We start from the raw sequence: 17,807 nt of genomic DNA, 5'->3' as shown, positions 1-17,807 counted from the left end.
GGGCCCGGGAAACTGAACAAAGGCTGTGGGAGGGGTCGCTGAAGCCAGAGGCTGGAAGGAGGCTGGAGAGTTGGCTGGGAGGGAGAGATGGCTCTGACCCCCCCAAGGGGGGTGGGCTGGCATGCCCTGGGACCCCAAGCTGGACCTAACTGAGGGGGGCCCTGTTGTCTGTGCCTGCAAGACCTGTCTTGGACTGTATTCCTGTCATCCAAATAAACCTTCTGCTTTACTGGCTGGCTGAGAGTCATGGTGAATCGCAGGAAGCCGGGGGTGCAGGGCCCTGAGTCCCCCAATACTCCGTGACACCCAGAATGCATCATTATGTCCTCACTTATACCATGGGTTTCACTAGCTGCAAACAGACTTCTAGAAGTATTGCGGAGTCACAGAATGGGATCTGGGATATCTTCAGTACCAAGACTATTGTAGTGGTGGCATTTAACACAATTCTGTCATTATCTCAGATGGCAAGTTGGTTTCATAAAATTGTTGCTAGCACATTTCAACCATAGTGTGGACAGCACCTCTGGTTTCAGTTATTTTGTTATAATAATTTTATGAAACTGTGATATACTATTATCCTGGGGTGGCGGGGTTATAATACAGCTGTAATGAGAAAAAACCCTGTCCACATTGTTGGGTGAACCTCTGCTAGCCAGCAACAGCCCTGCTTGAATGGGGTTGTTGCTAGGCAACTTTTCACTACACTGTGAACAGGGTCCAACACTTTTTGCAGGAAAGGGGTGGACAGGTTTTGATCCTGAACCACTCAACCCTACCAGCTTGTTTCCCCCTCCTCCTTTTCAATGTAAAGGGATTTTAAATTTCTTTCTAGAGTTAGGCTGTAGACCAGCCATGGCCTACATCCAAAGACAGGGGATACATCAGAGTTTTGCTAAAGTGAGAAAACTGTGGTCTATAAAGCAGATAATATTTCTATTCTACAGAGATCAAATTCCAAGTTAGATATTTATAATTAAAGTTTATTTTATTTGGATTCTGAAGAACATGAGGACTTTGCAGCAGAATCCTTTTACAATTACTGCTATTTACAGTATTTTGAAAAAGGCTTGCATCCAACTGTGTTTTGGTAAATCCCCCTATTCACTTACTCTTCCCACAAGAGAATTAAGAACCCCACACAGTCTATTTAAATGAAGGTTGTCATTATTCTACTGAGAGAAATGAACTTGGAGAAATTCCACCATGTTGATGAACTTCTGAGAACAAAAGGTATATCTGGTAAACTAAAAAATAAATAAATAAAAAATTCTAACAAACCTCGATCTTGGGGCATTGGTGACTGGCTCAAGGCAGGATGGGAGCTGGATTCTGATTGACTACTAGGAGGCTGAGGTGGCATTTGACTACCTGCAACACACAGAGAGAAAATTTAAAAAACAGACTTTCCATTAACGGTACAATATGTAAAACCAAAACCCGTTACATTTTTTTTAAACCACTGAACATCACAGAATGTACCAATTGTATACATTAAAGACACAGCTCAGCAGGTCTAGCTTTTTTCACAACTTTTTTTTTTTGTTGTAACCCAAGGAGGAAGTGTGCATAAACATATTTAGCAACAGGCATGCCGAAATGTTCAATTTTGTATTGAGCGAGTTCCCAACCTCACTGACATGATCCAATTTACAGCTGTAAATCTCCTGACACATATTTCTGTTAGAGAATTTAACAAAATCCAAGTCTGCTGAACAATAGGGCTCACCCTGCCGAGTTTAAACTGGCCTCCAGCCAAGCAGACATGGACTGCTGCCAACAATATAACCAATGAAAAATCCAGTCAATACAGAAAAGACTAATAACAACAGTTTAAAAAAAATATTTCAATGAATCGGTGGACTTAATATATTTGAATGTCCAAGTGTAATGCAGAAATAAAAAACGAAAGCATGCACATGCTGTGAAAGCGTGGTGTATGTGAGATCAGATAGAGATGGGGTATACTGTTATTCAAAAGAAAGGCAAAAATTTACTCTTATTAAAAAAATAGCATGTTATCTTTCATATACACAAAGAGCAGATATGACCCAATTTTAAGTTCATGTTAAAAAACAACAACACCCTCACAGCCAGTAAACTGCATACATCACAGTTTATCTATCCTGCAAGGTTAAAGAGCAGACAGCACTGTCAACATTTTCACCTGTTATTCCAAGGAGACCAGACTTTCAAACCAATGAGGCTTAAAGCACTAGAGCTTTCCTCCTTCAACACTATTACACAGCAAAGCAGGGACTTACTGTCATGGGCGGCGGGTATAATAGGCCAGGGGAGGTTAAATCTCCCCTGGCGCAGCCGCCACCAACCCACCGCTGGATGCCTGGGCCATGATGGCCCCGCCTGCGCTCCGCCTCTTCCCCTCCCTGCTCCGGCCCCTTCCCCAAGGGCCCTATCACCTGCTGCTGCTTGGTGAGTCCCTCCTCTCTTCCAGTCCACTCCCCCTCTCCGGAGGTCCCTGCAGCTCGCAGCATCCCTCCCCACCCCCACGCCCCTGCAAGGAAGGGGGTGGAGGAGAGGAGAGACATGGGGAGCAGTGGGTGGGGTTGGGGGCTCGCTGGGGAGGGGGTGGAGGAGAGGAGACACACAGTGGGCTGTGAGGACCTTGCGGGGGAGCAGGGGAAGGAGATGAGGGATACGCTGTGTGGTGGCGCCAAGCGGAAAGGGGGTGAAGTGAGGAAGGGGATGGGGTCTGGGGTAGGGCGGGGGTGGAGTGTGGGTGGGGCTGCAGGTGGAAGAGATGGGACAGGCAGCTCCCCTCTCCCAGGGGAAGCTTCACCCTCTGCCCATGCTTATTCTACTGATGAATAACACTAGTGAGCCACTTCCCTGGGATGCATCTCAACCCTCAACACAGTGCTAAGCGTGTAGGATCAAGCACCAACTCTTGTGCTGCTGTAAAATGGTGACAGTTTCACACCAACCAATCAAATTGCCACAGCCTAAGGAGAAAGAAGAGCAAGTCTCAGGTGTGTCTTGGGACTTTCATTCACCGCTGATTTTGAGATGTGGCTGCTCCTGACAGCCAAAGCAGCTGGAGGACCAGCTCAGATTAGGCAATAAAAATATATTTTAGGTGGTCAGACACTGCAGTGATGAGTGTGGTATAAACAGTAGCAGAGAGATTTAAACTCTTCCTCATCAAAATGGACAGATTATTTTCAGACTGATTTCCTTTTTTAAAAAATAGCAAGAATAAAGAACACGTCAAATAGATTTGTGCATGCAGAATGCCATTTTCTCTTGCTTAGCTACCACCCTTTTTTACTGGTTGAGGGGAAAATCCAGGGGTTATTTCTGTAGCCATAAGGATTTGTCCCAAAGAGTATCTGTAAGGATTGCTCTTTCTGTAGAATTATGAACTATCCAAATGTTATGGGCAAATAGGGTGACCAGATGTCCCGATTTTATTGAGACAGTCCTGATTTTGGGTCTTTTTCTTATATAGGCTCCTCTTACTCTCCACCCCTTGTCCCGATTTTTCACACTTGCTGTCTAGTCACCCTATGGGCAAATCACAGAAGGCAAGTGAAGTCCTATGTATTCTTTCTCCTCCATCTGCACTGTGTCAGAGAAACTAGCCACAATTACAACAGCTGATTTTAAAAGATACATTAGATTTATATGCAATACAAAGAAACAAACTATAATTTTTAAAGTAAAATATAAAAGTTATCTTGCTATTTGAATGGAAAGTATTTGCACTAAAACTCATAGTATGCTGTACTATGATGGGATATGACAACTGCCTCATTTCTGCACTTCGCAAGAGTATGCAAATGGAAGTCTAGAGGCAGAGTTCTTTCTCCAAAAGACCAAACATGGCACTACTATGAAATATTCAGTGCCTGGGGCCTTGGATCCTCAGCCCATTTAGGAACTCTAAAGCATATGAGAACAAAATACTGACTTATTTTTTTATGTCACTCAGGAAAGGACTGTAGCAAGACAGTAAGTGCCTACATTATAATGAACACTTCTGCATGACAGAAAGGATTCAGTGACTCAAGACTGTAAATAAACAGTAATTCCATGTTAACACAGGGCACTACCACTTATACTGTGTATGCCTGAGGCACTTCTATCAGACAGAATATTTCAAGTAAACCTAAAACATGTTTTATCAAAACCATCTATGACTTTATAAGTTACTAAAAGAGGCAGGGGTACTGCTGGTTGCATTGTACAGCCCCAAGATGGGAATTCCTTTAGGGTCAGGGATAGAAATTCCTTTGGGAGCTGTTAAAAATCAAATAGAAGATCTATGCTGTGTAGTTTATTTTGCATCCATTTACGATGAGCTTGTAAAATCTTTCTAACACTCTAATTTTTAACACTGAGAATAATGTCAATTGTCAAGGAAGAACCTTATCCTGCATATACAGTCATGCAAGCACAGCATGGTGAAATCAAACTTTAGAACTGTGCGTATGTAAATTAGGCACTACAGATATCAATTTCATCTGCCTCCTCTAGAAATGTGAAGTCAGGAGTTTCTCAAATAAAATGATGGGTACCTGTAACCATTTGCACAAGTATTTATTTATTTACAACGGGGGTACTTTGAAAATCTCCCCCTTATTTAATAAAAGCTTTAGAACAAAATTTGGCTAAGTCACAAGCGAAAATTATTTCTGTAAAGAACGAGCAGATCAACACTGCGAGCCTTGAAGAAAGATTAGCTCAACTGGTGCTGCTGTAGATTATTCACATGGTGAAATTCAACAAACTACAAAATTATAAGTTAGACCAAAAGCAACAAAAGGAGAAAAATGCTAAGATCGCCATTTAACCCTTAAGTGGTGACCCACAAGTGGAAAAGAGTTGGTGCTTTTTTGATTTCTTTCAGATATATAAAGATGACCTGCAAGGTTGCTTGTTTCTTTAAAAAGGTTTATTCTTTTTCTTTCTTTGATCATTGTTTTTATTATTATTTGCGTCGTGGTGGCATGTACGAGCCCCAGTCATGGAGCGGGACCCCATTGTGCTAGGGGCTGTACAAACACAGAATAAAAAAGATGGTCCCTGCCTCAAAGAGTTTACAATCTAAATACCCTAGGAATTAAAGTGTAATTAATTGAGAACTGATTTATATTCAAATGGGTTAAAACTCTGGGGTTTATTGTTTATTTAATACCCATTTAACCAAAACATTACGGAGAAAAATGTCATTGGCCTGACTGTGCAATGTCTGATGGGTGGGCGAATGCTGCACTTAATGGGGCTTTTTGCAGTCACAGAGGTCCACCTGTGTGGACTGTGTGTTGCAGAAGCAGGGCCTTTGTTACGAATTCAAGCCCCACCAAATCTTCGAAGTGAAGCTTATAAAACTCCTAGTATGCATTTTTGAGATGCCAAAAATTTTTTCAGCACAGCTAGGGAAGACCACAGATTCCAGATATTTCTAAGGTAAAAAACAATCAAAAGAAAGAAGTAACTGCTATTAAAATAACCTACCAACCCAGCCACCCTTTCTGGCCTTCAGACAATATATCAAAAAGAAGCAAGAATGGGCATAAACCTTCCATCCCATTCCCCGTTAGAAGCTACTTTTAATTCCATATTAACTGATTTTTCTATTTAATTTTGGAAAGAAAATTGCAAAAAATGCAAACAAGTGTTTTCATACATTACTGTAGCTTTCGTACATTACCATAGCTATTTGAAAGAAAAAGAACAACATTTTATTTTTTCACTGACAAACTATTTTGACCTATTTTGTTAGTCTCTAAGGTGCCACAAGTACTCCTGTTCTTCTTATTTTGACCTAGTGCAATACAAATGGAACTTTTAACGGAGCTGAACTTTTCCCATGTTTTTGCGTAGCACTGTTGCTACATTGATGAAGTATTCCATCTGCCAGAATTTATGCAGGATAAACACTACTGTGTATGTTGCATAGCATTTTTATTATGCAAAATCACAGCAAATAAAGTAATGTGTGTTAAAATACTTGGCAATGACAGGCTATTCCATTTCCGTAGATTTCGTACAGTCACACCGTCATATGTAAATCTTGGTAGCAGGAGTGCCATTCAAATCAGTAGCACTGTGTACTAGTCATACTGCATTATACGTAGTGCGGAATGCAGTGCCTATAAAAATCTTTATGCAACTACTGGTGCATACACAATAGAAGCTTGTAAAATTTAGATAACAATCTTTTCAACTTTGTTGTTAAAATACCAAAAGTGGGAGCCCTATTACTTTATAACTGCCTACCAGACTGTATTATTTTTAAAAATCAACCTTGTATTAGAAAAATGTAGAGAGAGAGAAAGAGGAGAAATCATTTTAAATGGTCAATAATATAATGACAGACTATGATTTTTCTGCATATAAAATAGGTTAGGTTAAACTCTTAAATATTTTGTATGAAGGTTTGAAACAGAGGCAGAAAGGGTTAAACTGTATCTTTCAGAGAGCTGGACTGAACAGAGTTGGGACATCATACCACTTAAACTGAAAAAGTACTAAAGAGAAGATTGTATCAAGATGAGAGCGATTAAATTTGCAGTTAACAAAGCAGTGTAAATTCCTTAGAGCCAACATACAGCAAGAAAGAGAAGGCCTTTGATCCAGAACACAGAAGAAAGCGCTACAGGGAACTAGGACCCAAAACTACCCTTTTGCCACACATATTCTGTGAGATTCTCTGAGTGCCCTGAATGCCCACTGATATAATGGGAATGCGGGAGGCATTCAATGTCTCAAAGGATTGTGCCCTTTGGAACCAATGCAGCAAAATGTTTAAGTGTTAACTTGTTTAAAGTTGAGCATGTGCTTAAGTGCTTTCCTAAGTAGGGCTTCTTTCCTGAACAGGGACCTTAGTGATGTAATTTTAAATTAGCCCTCAGAGGTAGTGGAAGAGGGGCGCAAATGGACTTGACCTCAGAGAGGAAGATGTATTCTAAGGGCAACATAAAGGAAGCCTTGACATGTGGTTTATACTCACTCTCCCTCTGTGTCCAGATCCCACGCTCACTCAAAAAGAAGGACTATTTTCTCCCTTTACCTAGCCGATGTAACTAAGCTTCCTGACGTATTAACAAAACTTATAAACTATTTTTCATTAATACACTTTCTGTAAAATCCATTTTTAGTTTACATGTGTCCCAGGTTCTCTTCTCTTGTACATAATGTAAAAAAATGGTTATTCATAATCTTCACTGACTGAATTGCTTAAGGGAAGTCACTTGCTACATTTGGAAGGCAAGCTGCCACAATGTGCCCAGGTTGAATTTGTTTGCTCCTCATTATCTGGGACAAACAGCAGAGTGTTTTAACTGCAGCCCATTGTGCTTAAGTGGGTCCCTTGTTTTACATTTACAAGCAGCCAGGGAATTTGCATTGCTTTGCACACTCAGATGATAAAGATTTCTAGCAGTATCATAAGGATGAGCATACAAAAGACATGGTATTGTGGTCAACAAGGGCGGAATCTATGGCTAGCATATTTTTTGATAATGTATAACAACCCTCTTTTCTATAAACAAAACCAAAACCAAACCAAATAAAAATAACTATTAAGAAAATCTGAATCTTGACTAAGAACTCTCCCCACATTTAGAGGTGGAAAAGGGGCGTATACAGGGGAAGGGGGACAAACGGGCATGGACCTCCTATATATGGCAGGGGCACAGAACTTCTCTGGCCCTGTGGTGGTGGGCATGGGGGGGGGGGGGGGTGGGAACAAGTTGCCCTGGGACAAGGGAGGAGGAGGGGCGAGCTGCCCTGGGACCATGGGCGGGGGGGAGCGAGCTCCTCTGGCCCTGGGGCTGCGGCGGGGATAGCGAGCCCTGGGACCTCTCCAAAAGCCTCCAATTTTTATTCCTGCACATGCCCCTGGGTGAAAAAAATCACATTTTTTACCCTTTAAAATGCATTTTTATAATGGAAATATTAGCTATAGCTACAGCAGTGCTGCTGTGAAGACACTGCAATATTATCACTTTTCTACTTTCCACATCTCAGTTCTTTGCTCCTGCTGCCAGCTCTCGCTCTGTCTGACTAGAATAAAGCCGGGGCCCTCACACCTCCTGATGTTGTAACTGCAGGTTAACTTGCATTCTGAGGGCCAGGTTGACATCTGACTAATCTGTGCTGCTCTAGCAATGCAAAGTAGCTGTAAACTCAGTTTACCCAGCTGTTTAAACCAGGTTTGTAGCTATTTTGAGTGACAGGAGCAATGCAAAGCAGACACAGAATATCAGTGGATCTGGCCCTGAATCTCCCACATTAGCCCTTTAAATACTGTATCATCCTTCAAAGCAGCAGGTTTCTCTAATGTATATTAACTCTCACAATAGTTCTTAGATTTTAAGAGTTTCAAGGCAGAACTGTGTCTTTTTTTCATGTTTTCACAGCATCCAGAATAATGGAGCCCTGATCCTTATTGGGGCCTCTGAATGCTACCATAATATAAACACTCCATTATATTGCAAAAAACAAACCAAAACAAACAAAACCAAACCACACACCAATCAACCAAAAACACTTCTGCGTTAAAAGAATGTTCCTTAGGTTGAGAAGTCAAGCACTCAAAAGCTAGGAAATATCAGAATTAAGACTGTCTGTGTAACCTTAATTCTGCCCCTCTCTCTTGTGCATAAGCATTATGATACAGTCTGTAATTCATGAGCATATGCTGTTTGTTTCACAGACCCCCTTGTCTCATTCAGTGCACAGAATGGGTGGTGCTCAATGAATGAGGAAGCTATTCAATATTTCTTTTTATCCTCCACCACTCAGTGTGTTGCCCCAAGTTCTAATATACTGCACACCATGCACATCCTGCCCTGCCTATGGAATTATTAAATGCTGCATGGATTTTTCTGTGGTGCTCATCACCGTAGTGTGTGGCTGAAACTTGGGTCTGCCATATTGGAGATGCAGGTTTGAAAAGGGCAAAGAATTATTAGCACTTCTTAGTAGAAACAGGGAGTCTAAGCACTCGCAGACATGCTAGTGCAGCGGATGTTTCCCTAGGCCAGAGTGAACATCACTGGGGGGAAAGCAGTGGCAGAAGGATCCATTTTGTCTGTGTCCCATCCGAAGGTCCTCCTCTGGGTGTGGATTGCTGAAGCGGGGCACCACTGCAATGCACGATTCAGGGAATTTTGCGAGTTTTTGGCAGCAATCCCAAAACAAGCTAATCAGTGTGAAATATAGATAGCCAATGGCAACTTTCAACTGCTTACAACTCGGCCAAATCTGAATGGATTTTCATGAGGCCACTAAAAGGCATCTTTCTGCCCAAGGATTATCCCACTGCCAAATTTCAAAGTCCTGTTGCAAACCATGGAGGTACCAGAGCAATTCAAAAGAAGGTCGCAAGGTTTTTTTTATAACAGAAAATATTAGTTAACCTAAACCTAGGAATCACTTTCCCTCCCCCATAACACCTACTTGTGATTTGTAATTTAGATACAGAGCAGTTTCATTTTGGGGGTCTATTTCCTTCCACTTTCACCTTTGCTCTTTTGATGCACAATCTCCATTAAACTGGGGAGCTACCACAGCATGAAATATTTCTGCTGGAGGCAAGTCCAGAATCATACAGCTCAGGAGAGCAACTAGTTAAGTCTTTTCTAATCCTTGCATTCAGAGATGGTGGCTGGGGGAGGGAGGAGCAGGAACTGAATTGAGCAGAGAAACTCATATTTCTCTCACCAGGCCAAATTAATAAAAACAAAACCTGATTTCTTCTTTTCTTATTCTTCCTCCTCCCCAATGTTTTTCCTCTTTCTAACATCTTAATTTTTTTTGTTTTGTTTGAGAAGCTTAATATTTGGCTGCCTTCTGAAGAAATGGGCACAGTGACAGATGAAAGACTGTATTCATCGTATAATTCAGAATAGGGGGAAAAATCGACTGCTGTGCATTTAAGATTCTAACAACCTTGCAATTTTGTATAGTTGGTTCCCCCCATCCGTTCTTTTGAAGAAATCTGCTTTTATTCTGTTAATAACTAACCACAGTTGCAGCAGCATGGATCCGATTAGCAGTTCTTATGGTACAAAGAGGAGGGGGGGAAAGAAAGGCTGTGAACAGGGTTGCCAATTTGTCCACCTAGGTCCCCAGGAGAAAGATTAGATGAGGCGCTTGCTCCCTTTTTTCCACTCAAGCACTGCTCCATACTAGATAGGCCTTTTCAAAGCCAAGCCACTGACTTTTTTTTAAAGTTCTCATTTGAGCCTCCCCAGCAAAAACTCCCTCATAGGTTTTTCTCTCTGTGCCCCAAAAACATCCAACGCAATTGTGCAAATTTGGGGGTGGGGGCAGAGGGGGGAAGGGGACAAAGAAACATAGCATGTCCAACACATTTTATCACACCTCTACGGTGATTTTAAATTATTATTATTGTATTTGCTAAATTATATTTTCCTGAATAGCGTACAAGAGAGGAAATAACGTACACATCTGTTTAATGTACGAGTCAAATCCTTACTGCAGTTCTTACTCTGTCCTGTTCACCTGTGATTTCAGCGAGATTTGCATGAGTCAAAGCAGAGTAAGAGCGAGCCCGGTAGGAATAGTTGATGCATTACTTTAGAGCTTTTTTTAATGTGGTAAACTATGTGTCCCAGCTAGTGAAAACAAATGTGTTTTTAATTGCTTCCTATATTTCAATTAACAACATTTTTAATTTGCAATTGATCCAATTTGTAAGCAACTGAATGCTTTTAACAAAAGATAGGGAAGTTGTCTTGCCTCCTTATATTACATTCAAATTCTCTATTTTCTAAAATGAAACCTTATAAAATATTAAGAATTTAGTTTAGCAAGTTAACGCAAGTTCCAAGGGAAGGCGTTTTTACTATTAATGATCATTCTTTAGAGGCAGTTTATAATTTATAAGGAGAATTTTTCTCTAACCTGGTCTTGGTTGAGCCTACTGTACTCAAGAGCTTGAAAAGCACTATCCATAAGAGGTAGGTATAAAATTCATAGGACTTGCTTCCCAATAAAAACTTACCTACATCACAATTTTAACATAACAAAAGGCATATAGTCGTAGTTCACCGATAATCTTTGGAAGTTCACAACATCTTCAATGTGAAAATCACGTGGGACACCAAAGATAGGATAAAAAATTTTCTTAGACTCCCCACCACATTTCTTCTTGCAGCACCCATCTACCCTTGGGAATAATTCCAAATCAACAGCTGACAACATATGTTGCTGACCCCTAAGTATAGATGAAGACTATACAGGACATGTTCTTGTCTACACTTTGGGGTCAGCACTGGTGGCGATAAGTGAAGTGGCATCATTTGCTAAATTTAAGATATTCCCACTTTTCCACAGGTTCTTCTTTCTTTCCTCATTCTTTCTCGCCATCTCTCCTTTTTCAAGTGCTGGCAAGCAGGTGGAAATTGGAACAGTGCTAATCTGCAGCATTGAAGCAGTTTACTTATGTGCTGCTGTTCTTTGCTCTACTCTAACTTTGCAACTTCCACTGCCTGTAATTAATAGATACTTTGTTAGAAAAAAAGGTAGGACCAATAATTAATCTCACCCCACCCCCATGGGGAACAAGCTTCACCGCAATAGCGTTTATCGTGAATAACATGAGTACCTCATATTAATATACACTTCAGTTCAACAGGAAAAAAGAAAGCCCCCAGGAAAGGAAAAAAGCAAATCTAGGATATTATGAGTAAAAGCCTCCGAAGGCAAAGCAGGTTCCAAACAGCATTTTACAAATCTGACTTTCCTTGAGACAGGATCTATCATGCCATATTTAAACTTGCCCAACAATGGGAAACCCAAAAGACTAGTGCTAGAGCCTAGCAATTCTTCATATATTTTTAATCAACTTAAAACTTTCATCAATTTAGTACCCTCTGCAAGGTCACACGCAGAACATTCAGCCATATGCCTTTAATGTAGTTTGCAAATATGAACTTCTATGTCAGTTTCTGTTTGGAAGGGGACGTATCAACATTAGCAACCCCTGGTTATATCATTTATAAACATGCAGATGTGGATTATTAAAGATTAATGCATTTTGGGATTGGTGTCGGCATTCCGTTTGTCTCATGCCGAAACCAATTCTGTTCTTCATTAGTCAACGACAACCCACATCACCGTGTTGTGGAAGAGAAATCAAAGGTGCAAATGTGAATTGAGAATAAGTGATGAAACTGATTACTAAGAAACTTAACTGCTGTAATCAATCAACACATCACAATAATTTGAGTTATCTGGGGATGAGGAAATGAACATAAAAACTCACCATCAGAGTGGGTTTATTGTCTGTTTAGTTTTTAAAAACCATGTCTGATATCTGAGTTCCATATCTGACTATGGAACAGAACTGTCAACTCTCCACACACATATTGCAAAGCAACAACTCAGTCCACACACATTTTGTTACAAAGAATAAGATATTTCTTATTTAAAATTCATTTCTCAAAAATACTAGCCATGACTAAAATTGGAGGGGCGTGTGCATAGTGGAAACAATTTCTTTGCTGGACAAATCTCACTTTATTATCTGGCCTAAATTTAACTCATCAGGACTTCCAGGCCTTTGTTCTGATATCTTGCTCCAAGTAAGGACACACAATACCTTCCTGAAGTTGATACTGATGCTAATTACAGAGCAATCCCAAACTGGACCATTTCAAGAAGAAGTAGAGATATCCAGCCTACATGGAAAGTAAGCACTGACAAAGCACTCTACTCCAGAAAACAAAATATACCTTGTACTAGATTTATGGAAAGCTTTATCAATGTAATATGTGCAACTGCCAACAACAACAACAAATTGATAAAGTGGGAGTGGACTGACTGACTTTCCCTGTAAACCCATCAATCATTACTCAATAATGCAAAGCACAAGGGAGAGGAAGGAAGCCTTTTCATTTATGACAGAATCCACACCTATCTTTTATTGTGGCAATACATGAAATGGAAAAAAAGGATCTAAATTTAGCCACATAAGAATATAAAAATTCAATTTCCCATAAAGTAAGCACAGGCACTATAAGTTCCTTGGTGAAGGCATGAGTGGGTTGAAGCATCACATAACAATCAAGGAACAGAAATAGTAAATGCTAAAATTAGAAGCAAACTATACTTGCCCTATGGTCGACCTCAGCATGCAATGCATAGCCACAAGACATGAGAAGAACGATTTTCATATTTTTGGTAGCTTCAGTAGGTATATTTGAACTTTGTATATGAACCAAAATGCATGTTCTATATACTTATTCAAAGACTTGAATTGGTTTTCCACACCCTTGTCACCAAAGATCCAGGTGGACTGACATATATGGTATGTTAAGCAACAGAGAAAACTTTAAAAAGCAGTAAGAGAGACTGTTTTAAATAATTATTTTTTCTGGTTGGCTGGTTGTTTCTTCTAATTTAGTGATGCTGAAAAGTACCAGACTGACAGTCCTGGCAACTGAAGCTCTCTGTCCTCAACAAGGCACAACATAGGCTGTAGCAGTGTAAGTTTCCCTAATACTTCTTCCTTGCCACTGTGCCTCAGCTCTGTTCTGGAGAGACCACCTCAGAAACGAGGATAGTTCCTTGACCTCTCTGATGAGACTGCAAGCAAGGAGCCAGTTCTGATAGAGTTTTTTGTGACATGGACAATTGCCCCCAAGGAATTGAACTGAGATTACCAACTCATTTCACACAGGCCAAACAGTCCTCAGATGGTAATTTATAATAACTACTGAACTGATCTGATTTTTAACAGGGAACATAAGAATGGCCGTACTGTGTCAGACCAATGGTCCATCTAGCACAGCATCCTGTCTTCCTACAATGGACAACAGAGTAACAGAGGTTAAATACTCCATATAATAAAACCAATTCCCTATAGCTAGAGTACCTACAAATTGCCTATTCCTTCTCCCCTTCTCAAAAGAAAGTGGACTGCAGTATAAAAGTTTTAAGTGCTGTTAAGAATCATTGGAAAAGGGATTTAAAACTACTGCTATGTGGAACATTCTAATATTTCATTTGTAAGGGAAATCCACAGCCTTGCAAGCACTGTAGGTTTGTAAAACTGCTGAATAGATGTTTTGTGCACTGCTGGTGATTAAAAACATGGCTATGTCAATGGCATTTTGTGTTCTGTTTTTTTTCTGGTCTGCTTGCCAATAAACAGCATGCATCTTCCTTGCAACACTTGTTGCAGGAGTTTTGCCTCCGGAGAAGCCAAGAGGGAAATACTGATGGATGTGTTAAAATAATCTTTATCTAGGCAGGAAGACCATGTCCATTTTAAAGGGAAATTATCCCCTATCTTGTCTTGCAATGGTACTAGGCACCTGTAAACTTACTGCAAAAAATGAAGGTTCACAAATTCAGCTCACATGGTAATCATCTCAAATAATGTTGCTGAAACAACAAATGCTTTAATACACTAGTAACAGTGGGTAGTAAAGCAAGTTATTTTTCCCCCCTAAGTAAGGACCAGAGTTTGGCTATTGGGGAAGGAAGTCTGAGTTTTTCCAAAGTGTAGTTTAAAAGAAGAAGTTTCTAATCAACTTGTCTTTGTCCAGTCATGCTTCTAGAAATACTTTATTTCACAGGCTTTCATTTTTGCCAGACGTGAAAGAGACTACCATTTCTGCTCCAATTCTCACTCTGAAACCTCATTTTAGCCTATGATAGACAACCCTTACTCACTTTTTCCTTGCTCCGCTAATGAATCCTTCTAATCTGCCCACATACTAACTAGTTTGTATACCAAATTAGGAGGCTGGCTGGATTTCTAACCACAACACTTCAAAGACACCCTATTGCTCTTCCCTCCTTCATGCCTGCAGCCGTATCACATTGTATTATAATTCTGTCAGGTCTTAAAAGTTAAGTACACTTGGCCTGGTCAGTACATGTGTGGAAGATCTCCAAGTAAAAACTCATGAAGTGGTGTTGATTGCACAGTGGGAAATACCCATTCCCTTGAACTAGTGTACTCTGTGAGTAGAAGAATGGCTATACAACTGGGATGTAATACTCAGATACTGACCACCTGTGGCCATTACAGATCTTTCAAAGTGGATTAAGCTAAACCAGAACAAGGCACTCTTATTCTGGAATAAGAGTGTCCACACTTGGTGTTATTCAGGAATAGCTACTCCTGAATAACTCTATGTGTAGACAAGCCCCTAGTGTAGACAAGGCACTATAGCTTTTACCATGACTAACTAGGCAAGGTCAACACTATATTCCTTGATAAAAAACAACCATCACCTTTTTTGCAATGAAGACATAGCCTAGGAGTGTTAAACCCAATATCCCAACTAAATTCCAATTATTTAATTTAGCAATCCTTCTGTAACACTGAATAACGGTAATATTGTTCTTCACTTTCTATGCTAACCTGCTGTATAGCATTGGTGTCTATTGATAAACAGCTGTTTTTCCTTCATATGGAAAAAATGCTGAGAGATAAAATGAAAACACCCAACAATGTGAAAAGCCACTGTTTTCCCTTAGGACTTTTCCACATGGAGACTTGATAAGCAACAAACCTACTGGGTGTAACAACAGTAGGCGAAAGTGGACTATACAACAGTTAGTGTGCAGTAGCAGGGTCCACTCAGCCACTATAGATTTACACCGCAGTTTGCCATGCACTAAATTTCAGGGTGGACAAGCCCTGAGATATTTCTAAACAACATCCACAATGCATGAAGAATTAGTGTCAAAAATGTCAAAGTGTGTCTAAAGGAGTAAACCTCTTTGCAGAGGGTTTCAAAAATAATGTTGCTTAACTCATGAAATCTGCCCAGACACTAAAGAGTTAACAGTTTCCTGGCCTATCAGCAATCTCCCACAGTACTCTTGCCCTTCTTAATATTTAAACACTGTTGCTGCTTACACGGCAGAGAAGAAAAAGCTGATGAAAGCCTTTGGCCAATGAAATTTAAAAAAAAAATGAAAAAAAAAAAAAGCCCTAAACCAAAACTGTTTAGCTTATTTACATTTTTGCTTTGTTAGTAAACTGAAATGGCTGGCGCAGGAGGCAAGAAAAGTGAAATTAACATCCACTACATCTTCTGACAACGGCAGCACATTTTGATGTTATGCTGTGTCAGCTTCCACTACTGGGTTAGGGTTGAATTAGGTACAGTACAAGACCTAAGCGCAGTGCAGGGCATCACATTTTATGTTTTTTTTTTTTCTTTTAAATCAGTAACCTAATTCTGGAAAAGCTACAAAATAAAATCTTTATTTCTGATTAAGTAAAATAATCTATATTACAGAAAAAAAATACAACAGCATCTTAAATTGGCCTATTTTTAATCACTGAAGAGCAAAAAATGGGCTCTGTAACATAAGTGTAGCTGAGAGAGACGTGATATAGGTTTGGGGAAAATATGCACTTTTGATTTAAAAAAAAATCCAAGTTGATTTTTCTGCCCTCAATGGTTAATCTCCCTGCTATATTCTAATAGTATGGATCGAAACAAAGCCGGCAGATATGTGTGCCACTTACCACAAGAAATATCTGTCCAGCTTTTCAAAGAGTACAGAAAGGAAATGCCCACTGATTTAGGGATGTGCTAATGTCAGGGCTGTCTGTGCCGGTCCATTCCCATGAAATTCACAATGTGTGACAGAAAGCAATATGAGATGGCAAATTTTCAGAAAGGTGGAGAAACAGTTTAAACAGGCAATGGAACAGAATCAGCCATTTGGGAGGTTTAATAGTGGGCTGTTTGTTTGCCCTTTTGATGTTTCATTAGTTGTTGATTTTATTTCAACAAAGGAGAGATGGGGAAAAGGAAGCTTCTCTTCCAGCAAACCCTGGGAAAGCAACACCTTTCTTTTAATGGCCTTCCCAGCAAGACCCCCCAGCAACATTTTGGCTTTCGCCCTCATAGCTATCAGCAACACAACAGCTGCTCTTTTTACAATGACTTGCTGGAGAGAGAATGATTGAAAGAGCCAATCTATGTCACATGGAGAGGCTGCAGCAAGACATCGCAGGAGGCAATAGAAGAGAAGTGAGGTCAGAACAAACAAGAGTAGGGTGAGGAAGGAGTGAAAAATAACAACAAAAAGAAAATATTAAAGAGAGGGAGCACACTAAAGAATATTTGTTTCAAAAACACTGCAGCCTGAGCCTCACAGGTCACAGAAATACACACAAGCTCCCTATTACTTTTTTTCCCAAGGCATCATGGCTGTAATTGGACTGAATGGAAGATATTAGACAACCGGCAATGGCGCACACAGATGGAAATTCCAGGTGGGGTGAAAGGGGAAGATGACAAGAACAGTCTTATTTATATGGCTTAAAAAACTTAGCAGCACTTAGCCAGAGGATTAAACACCCACCCACTGCCAATCTACTGGGAAAGCAGAAAGCATTTGGATTTCTACTAGGGTCCTGTCTCTGGACTCTAGCTAGGGTATCCATATTCCATAGCAAACTTTGGTTAGTAGGTATCTGATAAATCAAATCCTACAACCAGCTATCCCCCTTGGCTGCTGGAAAAGCAAAGCATCTGTTTTCTCCTGACTCCTGGACTCCAACACATAACAGAAGGTTACTCACCCTGTGCACTAATTGACCTTCTTCAAGATGTGTCTCCCTATGGGTGCTCCACTGTCGGTGCAGCAGTGCCCGTCAGACTGCACACATGCACCTCCCCTGTCTCACGTCATGAGCGGGATGCATATACAGCGCTGTGAGGTCCGATTGCCCCCAGTTCCTTCTCTGCTGCAGCACCTATGTTTCAGCTCTGAAGCAGAGGGGAGGAGGGCAGGTAGTGGAGCACCCAGAGGGATACATATCTCAAAGAACC

At 40.5% G+C, this 17,807-nt stretch overlaps 1 protein-coding gene across 27 annotated transcripts in view; it reads right to left on the bottom strand.

The window, feature by feature from the left end:
* ARID1B (AT-rich interaction domain 1B) overlaps positions 1–17,807 on the bottom strand; it is a 399,185-nt gene that overhangs the window by 106,364 nt on the left and 275,014 nt on the right. For 22 of the 27 annotated variants that reach the window (XM_065590368.1, XM_065590370.1, XM_065590348.1 and 19 more), the window contains one exon: positions 1,282–1,371. The exons of the other annotated variants lie outside the window; for them this stretch is intronic. In XM_065590368.1, coding sequence (XP_065446440.1) covers positions 1,282–1,371 — 90 coding nt within the window. The remainder of the gene's footprint in view (positions 1–1,281; positions 1,372–17,807) is intronic. 27 annotated transcript variants of the gene reach the window in all.

The sequence above is a fragment of the Chrysemys picta genome, chromosome 3 (assembly GCF_011386835.1).
Source record: "Chrysemys picta bellii isolate R12L10 chromosome 3, ASM1138683v2, whole genome shotgun sequence".
Taxonomy (NCBI): Eukaryota; Metazoa; Chordata; order Testudines; family Emydidae; genus Chrysemys; species Chrysemys picta.
This window is presented reverse-complemented; position numbering and strand designations above follow the sequence as displayed.